This window comes from Vespula vulgaris, chromosome 14, assembly GCF_905475345.1.
Source record: "Vespula vulgaris chromosome 14, iyVesVulg1.1, whole genome shotgun sequence".
NCBI classification, from domain to species: Eukaryota; Metazoa; Arthropoda; class Insecta; order Hymenoptera; family Vespidae; genus Vespula; species Vespula vulgaris.
The window spans coordinates 932886-950346 of NC_066599.1; the positions used below are offsets into that span (position 1 = coordinate 932886).

The 17461-nt window shown below is 30.2% G+C and overlaps 2 protein-coding genes and 1 long non-coding RNA gene across 5 annotated transcripts; 2 read left to right on the top strand and 1 right to left on the bottom strand.

The window, feature by feature from the left end:
• Position 1: 1 nt before the first annotated feature.
• LOC127069070 (zwittermicin A synthase ZmaJ) lies at positions 2-10446 on the bottom strand. Of its 3 annotated transcripts, none has more exons than XM_051005749.1 (13): positions 9730-10446; positions 8183-8315; positions 7799-8077; positions 6750-6905; positions 6189-6415; positions 5878-5940; positions 4943-5153; positions 4167-4334; positions 2602-2798; positions 2228-2423; positions 1626-1986; positions 966-1416; positions 2-713 (listed from the first exon to the last, which is right to left on the bottom strand). In XM_051005749.1, the coding sequence occupies exons 2-13, from the start codon at positions 8313-8315 to the stop codon at positions 573-575; spliced, it is 2583 nt and encodes an 860-aa protein (XP_050861706.1). In that variant the 5' UTR covers positions 9730-10446; the 3' UTR covers positions 2-572. The 3 variants fall into 3 exon arrangements, with proteins under 3 accessions (XP_050861706.1, XP_050861705.1, XP_050861707.1); XM_051005748.1 differs by lacking the exon at positions 9730-10446 and adding an exon at positions 8429-8539; XM_051005750.1 differs by lacking the exons at positions 2228-2423; positions 2602-2798; positions 9730-10446 and adding an exon at positions 8429-8539.
• On the top strand, positions 5076-14971 carry LOC127069073 (uncharacterized). The gene is made up of 7 exons (XR_007783283.1): positions 5076-5225; positions 6224-6355; positions 7224-7882; positions 8050-8099; positions 8307-8640; positions 9098-9635; positions 11017-14971. It is a non-coding gene; the product is annotated as an uncharacterized LOC127069073 (long non-coding RNA).
• Positions 14972-16139: 1168 nt separating this feature from the next.
• On the top strand, positions 16140-17362 carry LOC127069215 (U3 small nucleolar ribonucleoprotein protein IMP4). The gene is made up of 2 exons (XM_051005998.1): positions 16140-16242; positions 16397-17362. The coding sequence occupies exon 2, from the start codon at positions 16427-16429 to the stop codon at positions 17360-17362; it is 936 nt and encodes a 311-aa protein (XP_050861955.1). The 5' UTR covers positions 16140-16242; positions 16397-16426.
• The last annotated feature ends 99 nt before the right edge of the window (positions 17363-17461 follow it).

The following is a 17461-nucleotide window of genomic DNA, read 5'->3' on the forward strand; positions in this document are numbered from 1 at the left end:
GTGATTTGTTTTTCTTTTATTACATATTTAAATAAGATACAATAATTTAATCTCTAAATCTAGCGTCTAGAAAAATTATCAAATATGTGTGTTCGCGAGTTTGACTAAAAAAGAAAAAGGATATGACATAGATTCGTTTACCTAGATATACATATAGATATATACATATTTGTGTACAGATTAAGAGCGATATTTTGCTTGTATTTGATAAAAAGGAATTTTTTGGGAATGAAAGAAAATCAATCTGAAACTATGAAAACAGCTTTTTGGTTATGACAAAAAATTAAATCCAAACGATATTAATTACAGCCATCTTTATCTACTTTTTTGCATAATCTTAATAGTTAATGCGATGCGTATTTGTCATAAGTATTTTTTGTCCGCGATCTTTTTATATATACGTATATTTATTTATTTATTTATTTATTTATTTAAAATATTAACCAAAAAATATAGGATGTATTACCGCGAAGATTTCACAAAAAAGTAGTGAAAATCTCTGCAAGATGTCGCTCGTACACGTACCAGGGCAGTCCTAAGCTATTTACACGCAATAAATTGCAACAATCTTTCTAGTCGATCATTTTCAATGAACAAATTGCCACTTGAGAGTCTGGTGCCCTACCGAATGGCTTTGAATCATCCGGTGCTATATATTCGTTCACTCGGTAGGTCAACATCGTTTCATACGCATATACGTCTATAGCAAGTTGCTAAAAATCCAAAAGAAAAAAAATTTGTCATTTTGGAAATTTGTTATTTTTTTTTCTTTATATAGAAGAGCAATTTGAAAAAAATTCTTTTCTTGTTTTATAAATTTCATTCTTAAAGTGAAACGCATCGTGAAACGAAAAAAATAAATTAAAAAAGCCGCGAATTTTTCAAATTGCCTTATTAGGTAGGGATCTGTCGATAAGTTAGTTAGTTTTGCAGGTATCGATTATCGACTGAGAATAAAGAATTACCTGCGTCAAAGGGCTCGTATTCGTCGTGAAGATCCCAGCGTATTCCCTCTTCCTGGCAACTCTCAAACAATATTCTTCCATTTCTCCCATAATTATAACATTTTCCGCTGGTGCTAAATCGGAATGCGTTGCCATCATAAAATTATGTATTATCTGCCCCTTGCCTTTCGGTAATTTTTTTTCCCTAATTGGTTTTTCTAAATATTCGAGAAAATCAAAAACTATCGTCAATTTTGACTCAAGTTCGACTTCTGGCTCGTCCCATAGATCAAAATTCAAGCTAACGCCGATCACTCGATCGTCTTGAGACGATTTTACGACGAAACTTAAATCTTTTTCGACCAATGGCACCCATAACTTTTCCATCAATTTTCTATAATCCTCTCTGCTTATGTCATCTATCAACCATTGCTCTAAATCGGCTTTCGAATAGAAACTTTCTGTGATTATTCTGAAATAATGAAAGGGAAGAAAAATATGTTATAAAAGTCGTTCGTTGAAAAAACATAAGAAAATATCCTTAATTCCTTGTTTACTTAATCTCTGTAAATCTCAGACGCATGAAACCAACTTGGTTAAACTTTTAATTTGGTGCCAAGTGTAAGTCATGAAATATATATAAAAAAATAGTCCGTGTATACAAAGTACTAAGATACGTACTTGATCGCATCCTCTTTGTGTGAATTGTTCAACATCTCGAAATGTCGTCGCTCCTCGTCAATGTTCTCTTTTAAAGTATCGTCCTTGATGTTAGTCTTCAACAGTTTTAAAACATCGGCCAATGTTTTAGCCGTGATAAATTCCGTTATGCCAATGGAATAACCTTGATCCCTCAATTTCGTAACGGTATAGATAGAATTCAAAGAATTTCCACCGAGTTCGTAAAAGTTGCCATCCAAATTTACCGTTCCTCGATTGCTCGCACCAATTACGGTTGCAATCGTGGGAAACAATACTTTGGCTTTCGCAAGATCCTCTTCTGATACACCAGTATAATCGCAATTAGCAATTTCGTCGTTCTCTAAACACGTCGAGAAAAGGTCGAGAGGAATGATCATCATTAAGTTTTCCAAGCAAGTCCTAATCGTCCGATTGTTAAAAAGTCATTTACCAATGGATCTTTATCTCGAATGATTAATGTAACGACGATGCAGAGCTACGAAGTATCTACAATTTCTTAAGCTCTTTATGAAATCGCGTGTCTGCATTCAAAGATAAACACGAGAAAAGAAGGAAATAAATAAAAAATACGAATTACCTACCATTAACGAGCTTCGATGATTCATATTGCTTGAACAGCATCTGACGATCGGTTTTACCGTTCGTTAAAAGCGGTATGTGATTAACGATTATAACCTGAGGTTGCATATAAAGTGGCATTCTCTTTTGTAAGGCAACTTCGATCTCCCTACTACCGATCTTAGTTTCTTCCTTTACCGTTATAAACGCTAGCAATGCCTATTTATATATATATATAAAAAAAAAAAATATCTTTTTATTACACTTGCAATCAGCTTTTATCGATTCTCTTATTAGAAATGTATGAGATCGATCTCCAGGGATCGATTTAAAACGTCGATCGACGTTGATAAAAAGATTAAGAAAAAGTTAGAAATATAAAAGAATTTCTTCTCACCTGCGACAAATCACCAGGCTTGTAACAAAGTACTACGGCCTTATCGACTTCCGGCATTCTCGAAACGATTTTTTCAACTTCGGAAAGATCGACCCTATGACCCCGAACTTTGACTTGAGAATCGACGCGCCCTTCGTAAACCATCGTCCCTTTAACGATTTTTGCGTAATCACCGGTCCGGAAAACTCTCGAGTATTCTGTCGATAAAACAAACGTTATTCGAAAATGGCGAATCGGAGTTCCTTTTTGCCTTTGCTACCTCATTCGTGACTCCCATTCGTTTGTTTGCTCGTAGCGTTAGCAATAAATAAATATACTTTCAAGTTTTTGTCTTCTTCAAGAACACCATTCGAACTGCTCATTAGCATTACGTTAGATCTATCGGAATTATGGCTTCGACAAAATTAATTAAATATAACGAGACTTTTTTTTAGAAGATTTTTCCTTCGTTTTTCCTTTTCATGGATTCACAGCGAACAGAAATATTGAAATCTATCTAGTTAATTAACTAACCATTCTATGCTTTTTTTCATATCCTTCTCTTTCTCTCTCTCTTTCTCTATTACTATTTAATACTATCTAATAAATTCTCGAACATTTACAATATACTCTTCTTATTTTTTTTATCTAGAGCATTCATGCTCTACTTTTTCAACTGGTTTCATTTTTACTGTGTCCCTTTTTTGATTGTTTATAAATCAGAGAAAGGAGATTACGAGTATTACAGAAAATATGTATAGTGTGTGTGTGTGTGTGTGAATGTTAATATAATATTCCATGACTTCACATCCATCACAGAAATATGATAGAATCCTTATTTATTGAATCACATAGAATTATTATCGATCGAACGTTAATTGATTGATATAACATTATAATTGAAGAGTATTTCGATCTAAGAACGAAGAAAATCGAATGAAAAAAATTATCTTATCTTGTCGAGTGTCAATAGATTGCGACAAAGTTCCAAACTTCAACTGAATTTAATTAACATCTATTATACATACGTAAATATCATGCTGTCTTATATAATTACTTGTTACTAAGAAAAGAGAAAGGGAAATATGAAGGAAAAGTGAGCAAAGAGAGAGAGAGAGAAAGAAATATAAAAGCTTGAATCTATTAATTTGTTACGTATGTTGGACAAGACATATGACTGTTGCAAAAAAGCAAATTTTAGACCATGTTGTTATGAAAAAAAGATAAATATAATAGTAATAAGCGCAAAATATTTTACTTGTAGTAATGCATGACACTTAGTAGGATAGTGAAATAAAAGCAGCAAATATTTTTAGTAAATATTATGAAAAAAATATGTTGATAAATGATTATAATTAAAAGAGATTTATAGGATGAGCCAAAAATTCTTATGTGATTTTAAAAGTTAATCACTTTTTTCGAAACTTTTAACGCTTGTAATTTTAAAACTTAAGCTTGTAGTTTTACACTCTGAGAATAAAAGAGTAATTGATTTTTAATAATCAATAAAATTAGGAAATTTTGGCTCGCCTTGCATAAATAAAGAAAAAAAAATACGTATTCAAAAATCGATGGAAAAAACCAACCTGGATCGATCGCATATGGATTATCCATAAATCGATGAGATTCTCGATCTCGCAAATAGCCAGCTGCCAAATTTCTACCAGCTACTAACAATTCGCCGATTTCTCCTTGAGGCACCAAACGCATATCTTGGTTAACTAAATAGACCATGCAATTATCTAAAGGATTGCCTGGAATGAAAATAGAAAAAATTCCATTAAAAAAAAATTATTACTTTGCACGTCGAATTATTATAGATCATATATATATGAATATATATTTGAATATTCTAACTATTATAAGTTATACATATAGGCACATACATATATATATATATATAATTTCTATGTAACTGTATCTATATCTATATTAAATAGATATTGTATATTTGTGTGCGTGTGTGTATCTATACATAACTTCTACTAATTCAAATATTCTAATTCTATTATAATAAGTATAGTAACTTGTATGAAAGCAGGCATGAATGAGAAAAAATGATCAAAAACATAATATAAATTTATTAAAAATATATAATAAACATATATGGAAATGAAAGAGAAATGTAATACGATATGAACGTTTACGAAAATCGATAAAACATATCGAATCATTTAAAATATTGTATCGTTTAGAGAAAATCAAAGAAAAATTTCTTTTCTTTTTTTTTTTCAAAATTATTTGTTTACGATACAGAACGAAGAGAATTGCTTGTCGTTTAATCATAGCTTGTCGTTGAAAATTAATTAGATTAAAAAAGGAAAACGAAAAAAAGAAATTTAAAAGAAGAAGCGAAACTTACCGATGGGTACTTTCTCTGATATCCTTAGATCGTTACGATCGCGCATTATATGGTAAGTGACATCCCCCATGATCTCAGTGCTTCCATAAAAATTTGCCAACATTCTATTATCATCATGAAAGGTTACGAAGAACTGGTCTGCTAAGGAAATCGACAATGTCTCACCGGAACAAATCCAAAGTTTCAAAGAAGGCAATGAGTTTTGCTTATTCTGGAAGATAAAGAAAAAGTCAAATAGATCAAGATAAAATCTTTCTCTCGTCTACACAAAATTGCAAATAAGGTAACAAGTTTTGCTTATTTTAGTAGATCAAGAAAAAGTAGAATAGATCACGGTAAATCTTTTTCTCCTTTGTAGAAAATTGCAAATAAAGTAATTGATTTTTGCTTATTCTAGAAGATCAGGAAAAGATCAAGATAAAATCTTTTTCAAGATAAAATCTTTCCTCCTATGCAAAGTAATTCGAAATAAATTCACTTTTGTAACTTGTCATTTTATATAAGGAGTACAAAATTCTTCAAATATATTCGATCAATAATTATAGCGATTAAATTTTATGAATGATCTTTATTACCTTTAAAAGAGCCAATAAAGTATATATTTTATGGCAAATAATTGATAATGTTAATCGAGATTTACATTCGCATATTATCTATTTATCTCTCTTATTTCTTACTTCCCACGTTTTATACGCGTTATTATTTACGTAATATTTTCAATGAATTATTATGACGTCCTTGTATCGCTACTTCATTAGTATTAAGAATATGTACAAGAATTAGAAACAAGAGAGCGTGAACTAATAGCGACCTTGTTGTTTTTTTTTCATTTTTGCTTTTTCTTTATTTTCACTTTTTTTAAAATTCGGAACTATTTTTGATATAATTTTCAATCTATCAATCAATCGATCGATCAATCGATTAATCGATCTTACCTGTAATTTAAGATACATCAGCATAGATTGTAGGAGAGATGGCACCAAGACCAGTCGTTGAATCTGAAAATGTAAATGTAGATTTTTTTTTCAGCATATTAATCGGTGATGAAACAGGCACGAATGATTTCATGTTTCCTACTGTTTACGTCTATATTATTCTTTTTTTTCTTTTTTTACTTTTTTCCTGTCTTTTTTCTTCATCACCCCACCCTCATATATCTCTTATGTTTTGCTATAATTTCCATAAATATGTTTTTATCTTTCTTTTCTACGTATGTATAACAATTGCAAAAGGATTTAACTCTTACCTTGTGCTTTTCCAAAGATTGTACGAATTTTTCAGGATTTTTCGTTACTTCCCTGGGAACAATGACCAATGTACGACCTTGTAACAAAGGACCCCAAATTTCTGGTACACTGTCGACGAACGTTAAAGCCGTTTTGAAGATGCAACGATTCTCTTCCGTCCAATAAGGTAATTCTCGCCATTGCCAGTTCAATCGATTCAAGATAGTCGAGTGGCGTATCAGGACACCTTTATTTTTTTTTTATTTTTTATTTATTTTTTTTTTTAACGGTATCATTCGTGAGATTATGAGATGAGCAAAATAAATAGTACATAACAAATTGCATGTTTTGTTGTTAGGAAAGATAATGATATATAAAGACAGGGTCAAAAAAGTTTCTAAATGATTTGTAAAAATCAATTATATTCTTTCTCAAGATCCTTTGGGATAATCTTTTTTTTTTTTAAATTGTAAAACTACGAGCCAAATAAAAAGGTATCGAAAGGTGTAATCGATTTTTAATATCACCTAGGAACTTTTAGCCTATCTTGAAGTTTAAAAAAAGGATTAGCTTTTTATCACCTTTTGGAATTCCTGTACTACCGGAAGTATAGAGTACGATAGCCAATTGTTTTGAATTCTCTTCATATTCCAAAATGTCGTCGCTTTCCATTCGAGCTTCGTCCAATAGTTGTTCATAAGTTTTCGTTATCGTCCCGGCATATAGCGAAATATCCGCTAAAAGTTGTTGATTTTTACCGAACTGCTTTCCAATATTCTTTTTCTTCTCTTTTATACTATTTTATACTATTTTTTACATGTTAACATATGGTATTTTACGAAACTCCGAATATAAAAAATATATGCATATATTATATAAAAACTTATCGCAATTAGTCTATATAAGTAATTCTTTTTCAGAGAAATCATGAAATACGAAGAAAATAATTTAAAAATTTATTAATGGTAGAAACGATAAAGGATCTAATTCTCAATTAAACAAATTTCCGTATTTATATAAATAAATATGTACGTTTTTTTCTTTTTTTTTTTTAGAAATAAAATCAAACTACAAAGACTACGAAAAACTATAAGAACGTAGTATAATACGTCATCAGCCGTGGAAATATCAGGAGATAAGGATCTATCATTGAGAGAGATTGACCATGACAAAGGAGGCTACGTTGTAAGCTTAACAAATAGTCTAATGCAAATTAAGACTATTCGTTAAGTTTTTGTTTAGTTAATTTAATTTCTTTTTGCATTCTTTTGAATAAACATCTACACGAATAATTAACGACGAAGTTGACTGAGCAATATCGTTTCGGTATTGATCGAATCTTGGACTTATGATAGAAGAAAGAAATGAAAAAAAAAAGAAAAACAAGAAAAAAATTAAATGACCGCTCGTTTATTCTTTCTATCAAGGCTATTCTGAATAAATAATACAGGAAGTAGTTTCCTGATCAATCGAATAGCGGAAAGAACACACTCCTCATTAATAGCCTCAGGCTGCGATATTTTTCCATCAAAATCTTCAAGGTCTTCCCACTCAGTGATATATATATATATATATATATATATATATATATATATCGAATGAATCGAAGGTTATCTTAAAAATTGCTCACCTTCTTTCTCGAGGATCACCACCATTGGTTCAGCCTCCTGCAAGATGTGTTTCAACCTCGTCGATGGGAATTCAGGGTCCAAAGGTAAATAAGCCATGCCAGCTTTCAATATCGATAATAAAATTATTGGTAATCTTTCGGTTGGTCTCATACAAACGGCTACCAAAGGTTGACCATCAATTCTAACTTTCTCGGAATATTTTCCTAATGCTCTTGCTAATCGATTCGTTAATTTATCTAACTTTTTGTAGGTCATTTCCCGTACCTCGCCGTTAGCATCTAACAAATCAAAAAATCTAAGGTCAGTACGAAGTTCGAAATGTTATTACAAAAAAAAAGAGATCTTTCATTAATTAGAAATTTCGTTTCATTTATCATTTTCACCTTCGAAAATGATTGCAATATTATCGACATGTCTACGTGCTGTCTCGCTGAACAATTTGTGAAGTAATTCCACCTCTTCGTTCCCGTTCACTTGGCGACCTTTTAAAATTGATTGTTGTTGCAGGGTACCCATCTAGAACCAGACATCAAAAATGGCATTGAAAGAGAATATTATTGTGATTTAAGGTAATAAAAATGTTAGTTTCTCTATGAGAATGAATATGATAAACGTAAGTGAACACTTACACCGATACTTTTAACGTGTAAAAAATATCTAAGATCGAAGAAACACATCGATCATTCTAATAATGATCTGTTCGAAAGAAACGACGTTCTGTGAATCCTACAATTTGTTACTGCAAAAAAAAAGAAAAAGAAAAAGGAGCGTTATCTTGCTACATTGCAATTAACCATCGTATCATCAACCATAAATACATTAAAGGAAAAAAAAACGTTTGGTAAGTGATTTCTAGTCATTACGAAGGAGGAAGCAAGAGAAAGAAAAACATATGCCATTTACCCAATGTAATTTTTGTTGTGAAATTGTTAAAGAAGTACGTATATAGAAACGATTTATTGCAACAAGAAAAATATGTATTTAATTCAGTTTATAGATTACAAAAGATAAAAAAAAGTGTTTAGTCATTTTCAAGGGATTATTTTTAATTGGTCACGTAATACAAGATTATATCTCGTGATGTAGTAAGAAGAAATATATTTTGTTATTACTGTTTCTCTATTCTCTGTTCGCGTTCTCATATCAAATTTCATACGAGGATATAGTAGAAAACAGGACGAACGATCAGTCGATTGATTTTCACAAATGATCCTACTTATCGTTTGAATCTTCGAAATATTTCGTAAAACATTTAATCTAACTAGTTAACGATACAACAAAACGATCACATATTGTAGATGCAAGGAGTGAAATGACTACGAAATAATCGTGGAGACTATGGCATAGATCGACCGTTTACGTAATCGTTTGTAGAAAATACGAAAGTTGGTCAACCAGTGTATCAACTACCAACGAAAAGTATCGTGAGATATTGGCAAAATACTTCAGAAATAATACATATGTAAACGTTATATATTCTAAGCAAGAAAGTTGATCAACCAATGGATTAACTAACAGGGAGGGGTATTTATAAATAGTAAAATATTGGACGAAATACTTCAGAAATTATGCACATGTAAATGTTATACTTATATCTTACTTATCTCAAATTTTTTACAGCTTACGAAGTCTCAAGAAACTATCTAACCTGGTCGCGTACGTGAATTATGATCGCTACATTGCTGTATCTCTAAAACTGAAATTATATATACTATAACGTGACTAATTGACACTTTACTGCGAGACTATCTTAAAGTAAATTAAACGCTCGTGTAAAATGTACTCGAGAAAAATGAAACTTATAAGGAACATTAGAACATATATTCATGAACACAGGTATGTAATGTGACACTAAACATTTGTAACAAGGCACACTGTAGATCTTAATCGAGTCATATAAAGATCGTCGAAAGATATCTTCGATACTCACCACGTTGATATGATTAATACTCTTTCAAAAATGTCTATCTTCTCTCTCTCTCTCTTTTTCTTTGTTTTGTTATTAAAAGAACGATCTGTCGATTCTATATCTGCATACAATTTTATGACACCGTATATAAACTCCTGTATACTTTCACTTATTGTAGATATTTTCGTCGTTTTTACTTTTTCTTTCACGAGTGGATCTCACAATGTGCTCTTTCGAGCATAGAAACAAAATTGTTTCTTTCAACTAGTTTTCTACGCAGCTGAAATATATATATATATACATATACACACACATATATTTATATTGAGAGGAAAATATGGGGGAAGCCCGATTGTCTCTCTTGTGTTAAAATCTTTCTCTTCCTCTTTCACTTGATTCTCTCTCCTTCTCGCGAACGCTCTTTTCCTCTCTCTCTCTCTCTCTCTCTCTCTCTCTCTCTCTCTCTCTCGCTCTCTTTCTATCTTTCTTTATCAAATGAGGCACATTTGAGCGCCACCAATAAATGGCGCTATTATCTTCTTTTTCTTCTTCTATATCTTCTTCTTAATCGTTCTCCTCTTATTTCAGCAATTTGTAGTTGGATAGGAGCAAGAAAAAAAATTTGCTGCAATATAGTAGAATACGTCCTCGTGCTCGTCGTTCTTTTCAGGTCTTTCTCCGCGCATCGGTATCAGCCTGCTCACCGAGATGGAACTGTATCCTCCCGTTAACTCGCCAGCTTTTATACATTCGCAGCAGCGCTCCAACTCTCTGCGGTGCTGGCACTCTTTCGTTCTATGAACACGACAATTCCCTGCTATGAACCCTACTGAATTGTCTAGAGCAGGGCTTCCCAAACTCTTACGAGCCGAGACCCACTTTCGAAAACGATATAAATTTGTACGTCTCGCTTGACAGTGTAATTACTCTCGAAAGTTGATTGATAATTATCAATTGAAAATTGATTTCGTATAGATTTACTATAGTATCTTTACGCATAGATTGATTTCGTATAGTTTAGTTTTCTATGAGAAACAACTGAATACAAAATATTTAATTCTCTTGTGATCTTTATTTGAATCGATTTTCAATTATTCATCCGACATGTTCTATTAATATAAATATGTAAACTATTTTCACATATATTTTAATATTTTACGCGAGCCACACTTTGGGAATCTCTACTCTAGATTTTTCTATAACTCTTCTTTAAAAATTATAGACAAAGTTCTGCTATAATTGTTCTAACTAACTTTGAATTATTTTCAATGAATTTCAATCTAAATATTTTTTTTTTTTTTCTTTCAGGGTCTGACTGAAAATGAAATCTGATGATTATCAGTCAAAGATATTTGAAAATTCGCGATAATTTTAAAAGATAAAGAAGAATGATTTAAGAGGAAGGAAGTTGCGATAAGATTTCTTTCATTGACGTATTAAATTTTTTTCATGTATAAACCTTGAGAAATATTGTATTATTAGTTTGAAAAACTTTCGACGATCGTTTTGTCTTAAAAATGATAGATATTAATTTATTTCCAACGATGAAAAATCTCAAGTGAACTTTGACTTTCATAGATTAGATTGAAAATAACATTCCTATATTCGCCAATTTTTATACATTGAAACTTTAATTTCATCGCTACGTCGAAAGATTCGCTTGATTAGAAGAAATTCTTTTTCTTTCGATGAAATTCGATGAAGTAATCGATGAAGTTTTTTAATTATTTTCCTTACAAGAAGGCACCGATTCTAAAGGTTATAATCACTAATCATTGGGTTAAGCAATTTTGAATATTTTAATGTTTATATTCCTTTAACATTAAACAAGATAAGCCGAAAATGACTTTTGGAAATCAATTAATAGTCTTTCTCTACAAATATTTTTGACATAAAAATGTTAAAGCATATGACTTTTATTCCGAACATAGAAGTGTAATATTATATCAAGTAAATATTTACTAAGTAGATACTAAGTGTGCTATCACCAATCTATGCTTACTTCTACTAGTGCTGTTACTACTACTACTATTGGTACTACTATCGCTATTACTCCACGACTGGTATTACTACTATTGGATAAGACTACTTTATCAACAATGAGAAAGTGAATGACTTTAACTCTCCTCGTCAGCTCTATTGCAAGAAGGAGATATCATCTTTGGATAATTCTCGTGCAGGCGTCAAAGTCTCTCACAATCGATACCTCCGAGATAAAACAAACACAGTAGTCGTAGATATCAGATGTAAAATTATCTAAGACATCTTTCTAAGATGAATATGTATACACATGTGTATATATGTATGTATATATGTATGTATGTATGTATGCATGTATATAGATATACAACTATTCTATAGTTTACATATGTTAGCTATGAGTAATTGTATTTGATGATGGCTCACACGACAGTCGTTCATGCGTTTCTTTTATCGGCGAGTGCAAAGTCAGTAATAATAATTTTATAATCACGGCTATTAAAAATATTTGTCGATAACTCCAAAAAAAAAAAGAAAGAGAAGAAGAAGTAAAATAATTATTTACAATTTAGATAATATTTACGATCTTTAAAGATTCATCGTGACGATTTATAGTGTTCATTTTCGGAGAATCATGTGTATTTTCTTTTTTTTTTAGATTCTTGTTTGCGACAGAAAATATAAGTTCTACAATTACAGTAAGATTGATTAGGTTACTCGCTTACTTCGTTTTGTTTACTTCTCGACTTTGACGCGTTCAAACGTCTTATTTAAATATTTACGTGTACTAAATAGTTATCATTATTATTGTTATTGTTGCTGTTACAGAAGAGTCACGTATATCTTAATGATACATCTCTTATAAACATTACGAATGTTATGATCGTTACGAAAGTATATCAGTATATATCTTGATCAGACACAGTTTAGAAACCAATACTCGTTCTTGAATAATATATAATTCTGTCGATATTTCAGCAAAGGAATTTAATCGTAATATAATTTTTACGTAGTCACTTCGTAATTTCACGAGAAAAAAAATAAGAACGAGGACAGCCTCGACCGAGAGCCAGTGAATTGTTAAGTTTTTACTTAACAGTTTCCCTTGAACAATTATGTATATATGTATGTATGCATGTACATGTATGTGTCTGTTTGTATGCGTGTATATATATATATATATATATATATGTACGTGTATCTCTTTTTATTATTTTTTTGTTATTCTCCCTTAGCTTTCCGCAAGGTAACAGAATCCGTTCGTTTCAACGATGAAACCATTTGTAATACTCCAGAACTCTTCAACAAATTTCACATTTAAAATCAAACAATGTTTATCGATTAACATTAAAACTATCAACAATATATTTTATTCCGATATATTAAGATATATTTTATATGTTATATTTCCGCTTAAAAGCAATCTTTTCCGTAATGTTATTCTTTCTACGGTTAAAGGAAAATACGACAAACGCAAATATTAGTTAGAAAAATACGAAAAAAAAAAAAGAAAAAATGAAGCTATGTAAATTCTATTGAAAAAGACGTTCTCATTTATGCTCGAGTTACAAGATGGGAATTCCAATCTCGAGAACGTTTTCGGGATTTCCATTCAACTTCCTTCGAGTATACAACAGTTTCTTCAAATCGTAACACCGTCATTGAAATATCGCTTAAGAGGAAAGACGAATAAAAAAAAGAAGAAAAGAAAATCAATATTTGAACAAATTTCGATCTACACGTGCATTGCAACTAATAGAAATCAAGTAAATGTGTGTGTATATATATATATATATATATATATATATATATATATACGTATATATTTAATTATCTTTATAATATTATTATCTTTTAATAATTAATTTTATTTTTATAATAATTATTTTTATTATATATTATAATCAATTATTTTTACTCCCATTTTCAATACATATAAAAGTATGTGTAAATTATGAGACAGAAAAAAAATAACGACCTTTTAAGATTTACACACTCAATGTATCAAGTCCCACATTAGATTCTAATTTACATTCCTTTCAAATCTTACGTAAGGGCAAAAATTAATTCACGAAAGTTTACTTGATAATTATTATACTTGGCTTTTTTTCTTTTTCTATTTTTCTTTTGATTTCTTATATTTTTTTATATTTTTCAATCTCGCAATCATTTACGTCTAATTAATAGTTATCTCATAGCACATACAACGTTGTTGATCGCAATTCTTCTATAATACATTACTACAAAATTACGGATGCGTATCCAATTACGATAAATATCAAATTGCCGTCAATATAGTCATCAAAGAATAAGATTTCAAATTAGATATGTATGTCTAGTTTTAAATTATGAAAATTGTTTCGGATGGAAAAAGAATCTCATATTTGCAGATTTGCATTACATGTAATTGTGGAATATATCTCTTTCTTTTTTTTTAAGATGATACATCTTACATTACTTATCAATCATTCATGATCTTTTCCAAGCCAACGACAAATACCACGAAAGAGAGAGATAGAGAGAGAAAGAGAGAGAAAGAGAGAGAGGGAGAGAAAGAAGAAAAAACAAAAACAAAGTATATGGAATAAGCGTGGTACTTTAGATGTGTCACGTCGATACTACGATGAAAAAATATATATATATACACATAAACATGTATAATACATATATCTTATTTTCTTTCATGAATCATCGATTTCTTTGAATTGATTAATATCTTGTAATAATTGAATTATTATGACTACTGTTGGTCATTTAAATGTGTGTTTTAAAAAAATAGATTTAATCAGAGATTCCAAATTTGTCGTAAATATTAAAATATGTGAGAGTACTTTACGTATTCATAATAGGAAAGTTTTACTCATTGAGAATCGTTGGATGAATAATTCAAAATCAATTTAATTAAAAATAACATTTGAGAATTAATACTTATCTCGTATTTTCCTCACAGCTTGTAGATCTACATTTACATCGCATATCTGTTTTGAATTCATTATCGATTAACTCTTGGCAACAATTATTATATTTTCGACTGGACTGAGAAAAACAATGTCGTATTCGAAAGTGGGACATAAAGATTTGGAAAACTCTAAATTAGAATATACGATGGAATTTTTTTAATTCGTTTATCCTTTTCAACATTGTTACATAAATCATTAGTGGAAATCTATGAAAGGGTCTATTTCTTCGTTTAACCTTCGAAATACAGACTACTTTTTTTAATATACAATGTATAGGCAAACTAAAGAAGTTTCATTAGATCCCATCGTTAACAAGCAAATCTAATTGATATTACATAGCGATTATGTCTTTATGAAACATCGACATTGATGTATCAATCTTCTTTTTTTTTTTTTATGCAAGGTAGATACACATATACATACATACGCATATCATATATAGAAGTTATAATGTAGCAAGAAGACAGGAAGACATGTTTTATCGTACATGTTTAATATAGGAAAAAACAAGCAAGACGAAAATGTAAAAGTATCCTCATCAATGATGTGTGATGTATCGTCGACAACATCGCTCATTCATTGGCTAAATCGTTGTTCAAGGTAGGGTGTTAATCGTTAGTCTCTTATATCTATGTAGTAGTAACACGAGCATTAGATAGGTGAATATTTGCGTGTTACGTAACTCCGATTGACCGTCTAATTGAGTCAAGTGGCGGGAACAATAGCTCATGTCTATTCGCTTACCCAGACACTGTCGAACAATCAATATTGAATTCTTTAATCCATCACATCCGCGTTAATTTTTTTTTTATTTTGACGATATGAACGGCTTGTGTATATATATATATATATATATATATATATATATATATATATATATATATAATAAAAAGATTAAAAGTGCAAAACCGAATGCAACGCATGATATATAATCAAAGCGATGGATTTAATCGATATAAACATCATTCGAAGCTAAGATATTTATCATATTGATCATATAATGTTAACACATTCATAATGTTGGCATCATCTCTTAATAATACTACATGTAATAAATTTATTAATTTAATCATATTAATAATCTATTCTATGATTCTATGAAAATGATTTATTCAGTAAATAATTACGATTTACAAATATTATTGCAGATGGTAATTACAGAACAAATAGTTTTAGAGGTTTCTTCATTGTCGGTAATTTCATTAGAGTTTTCTTTCTTTATCGACGTAATTTTGTATATTAACGATAGTTGGTAAGAAGTGAGTCTTAAGATTCGGTCGGTAACTTGTTATTATATCGAAATATAGGGTTCTTTTTTATCAATATATTTTATATTTATTTTCTTTTGAAAAATGCATAAATCTTCAAGCACTTAATGAGAGATATATTTTATTTTATTTATATACAATGATTAGTATATATATTCGTAAAGATATTAGTTGAAATAATATTCATAATAAATACGGTTGTCTATTGATTTTATTTGTAAAACTAGAGGTCACTTGACTCTAAGCAGTCACTACAAAACAGAGAGCACGTACGATTCCTTCATTTTTGTTCTCTGTTTCAGTTCAGTTTATTATCAAGCGAACACGTGAGTGTAGAGGACGTACAATAAAATTTATTCTTCTTATTACCTTCTATAGAATTCACAGAAGCATACGTTAGAAAAGCACACGTGAATTTTTAAACATAACCTATAAAGAAATATTAAAACTATCATAATATTTAAATATTCTTTTTTATAGTAAAATTCTATAAAAAGATATTAGATTAAAATGTTACGGAGACAAGCACGACTTCGAAGAGAATACCTTTATAGAAAGTCCGTTCAAGATAAATTGAAGAGTATTCAAGAGAAAAAGGATAAGTTGAAACGTAGTTTGGAAGAAAACATTCCAATTCATCCAGATTTACGAAAAAGTGCTTTATCGTTACAACAAAAGATAGAATGGGAAGATTTAGGACCAGAATTAGCAGTGACTATGAGTACAGAAGTAGGTGGAACTGTAGCTTCCCACGAGGATGACGAATATCGTTGGGCAGGAGTTGAAAATCCAAAAATCGTTGTTACAACTTCTCGTGATCCTAGTTCAAGGCTTAAGATGTTTGTGAAAGAATTACGTTTAATTCTACCTAATTCGCAGAGAATGAATCGTGGTAATTATGAAATGAAACAATTGATACATGCGTGTCGGGCAAATGATGTAACAGATTTTGTAATTGTTCACGAACATAGAGGCATTCCGGATACTCTTGTAATATGTCATTTACCTTATGGACCAACTGCATATTTTACTATATCAGATGTTATTATGCGACATGATATACCAGAAATTGGAACTATGTCAGAAGAGTATCCTCATTTGATTTTCCATAATTTTAAAACAAAGTTAGCTAATAGAATAATGAGTATTCTCAAATATTTATTCCCTGTTCCAAGAGAAGAAAGTAAAAGAGTTATTACTTTTGCCAATCATGATGATTATATATGTTTTCGCCATCACACTTATAAGAAAGTAAATGGAAAAGATATTGAGCTGAAAGAAGTTGGACCAAGGTTCCAATTAAAATTGTATGAAATCAAATTAGGAACATTAGATGCAGCCAATGTTGCTGATACGGAATGGGCATTAAGACCATATATGAATACCACGCATAAAAGAAGATTTTTATCTAATGACGATGGCTGGCAACAGGAGGACGAAATTTAATTGTAATATATAAAATAAGGTTAAAGAAAAAAAAAACGAATTACTGTATACAATATAAGGCTTACATTTTTAATAAAAAAAAAACGTTTTTTATATTTC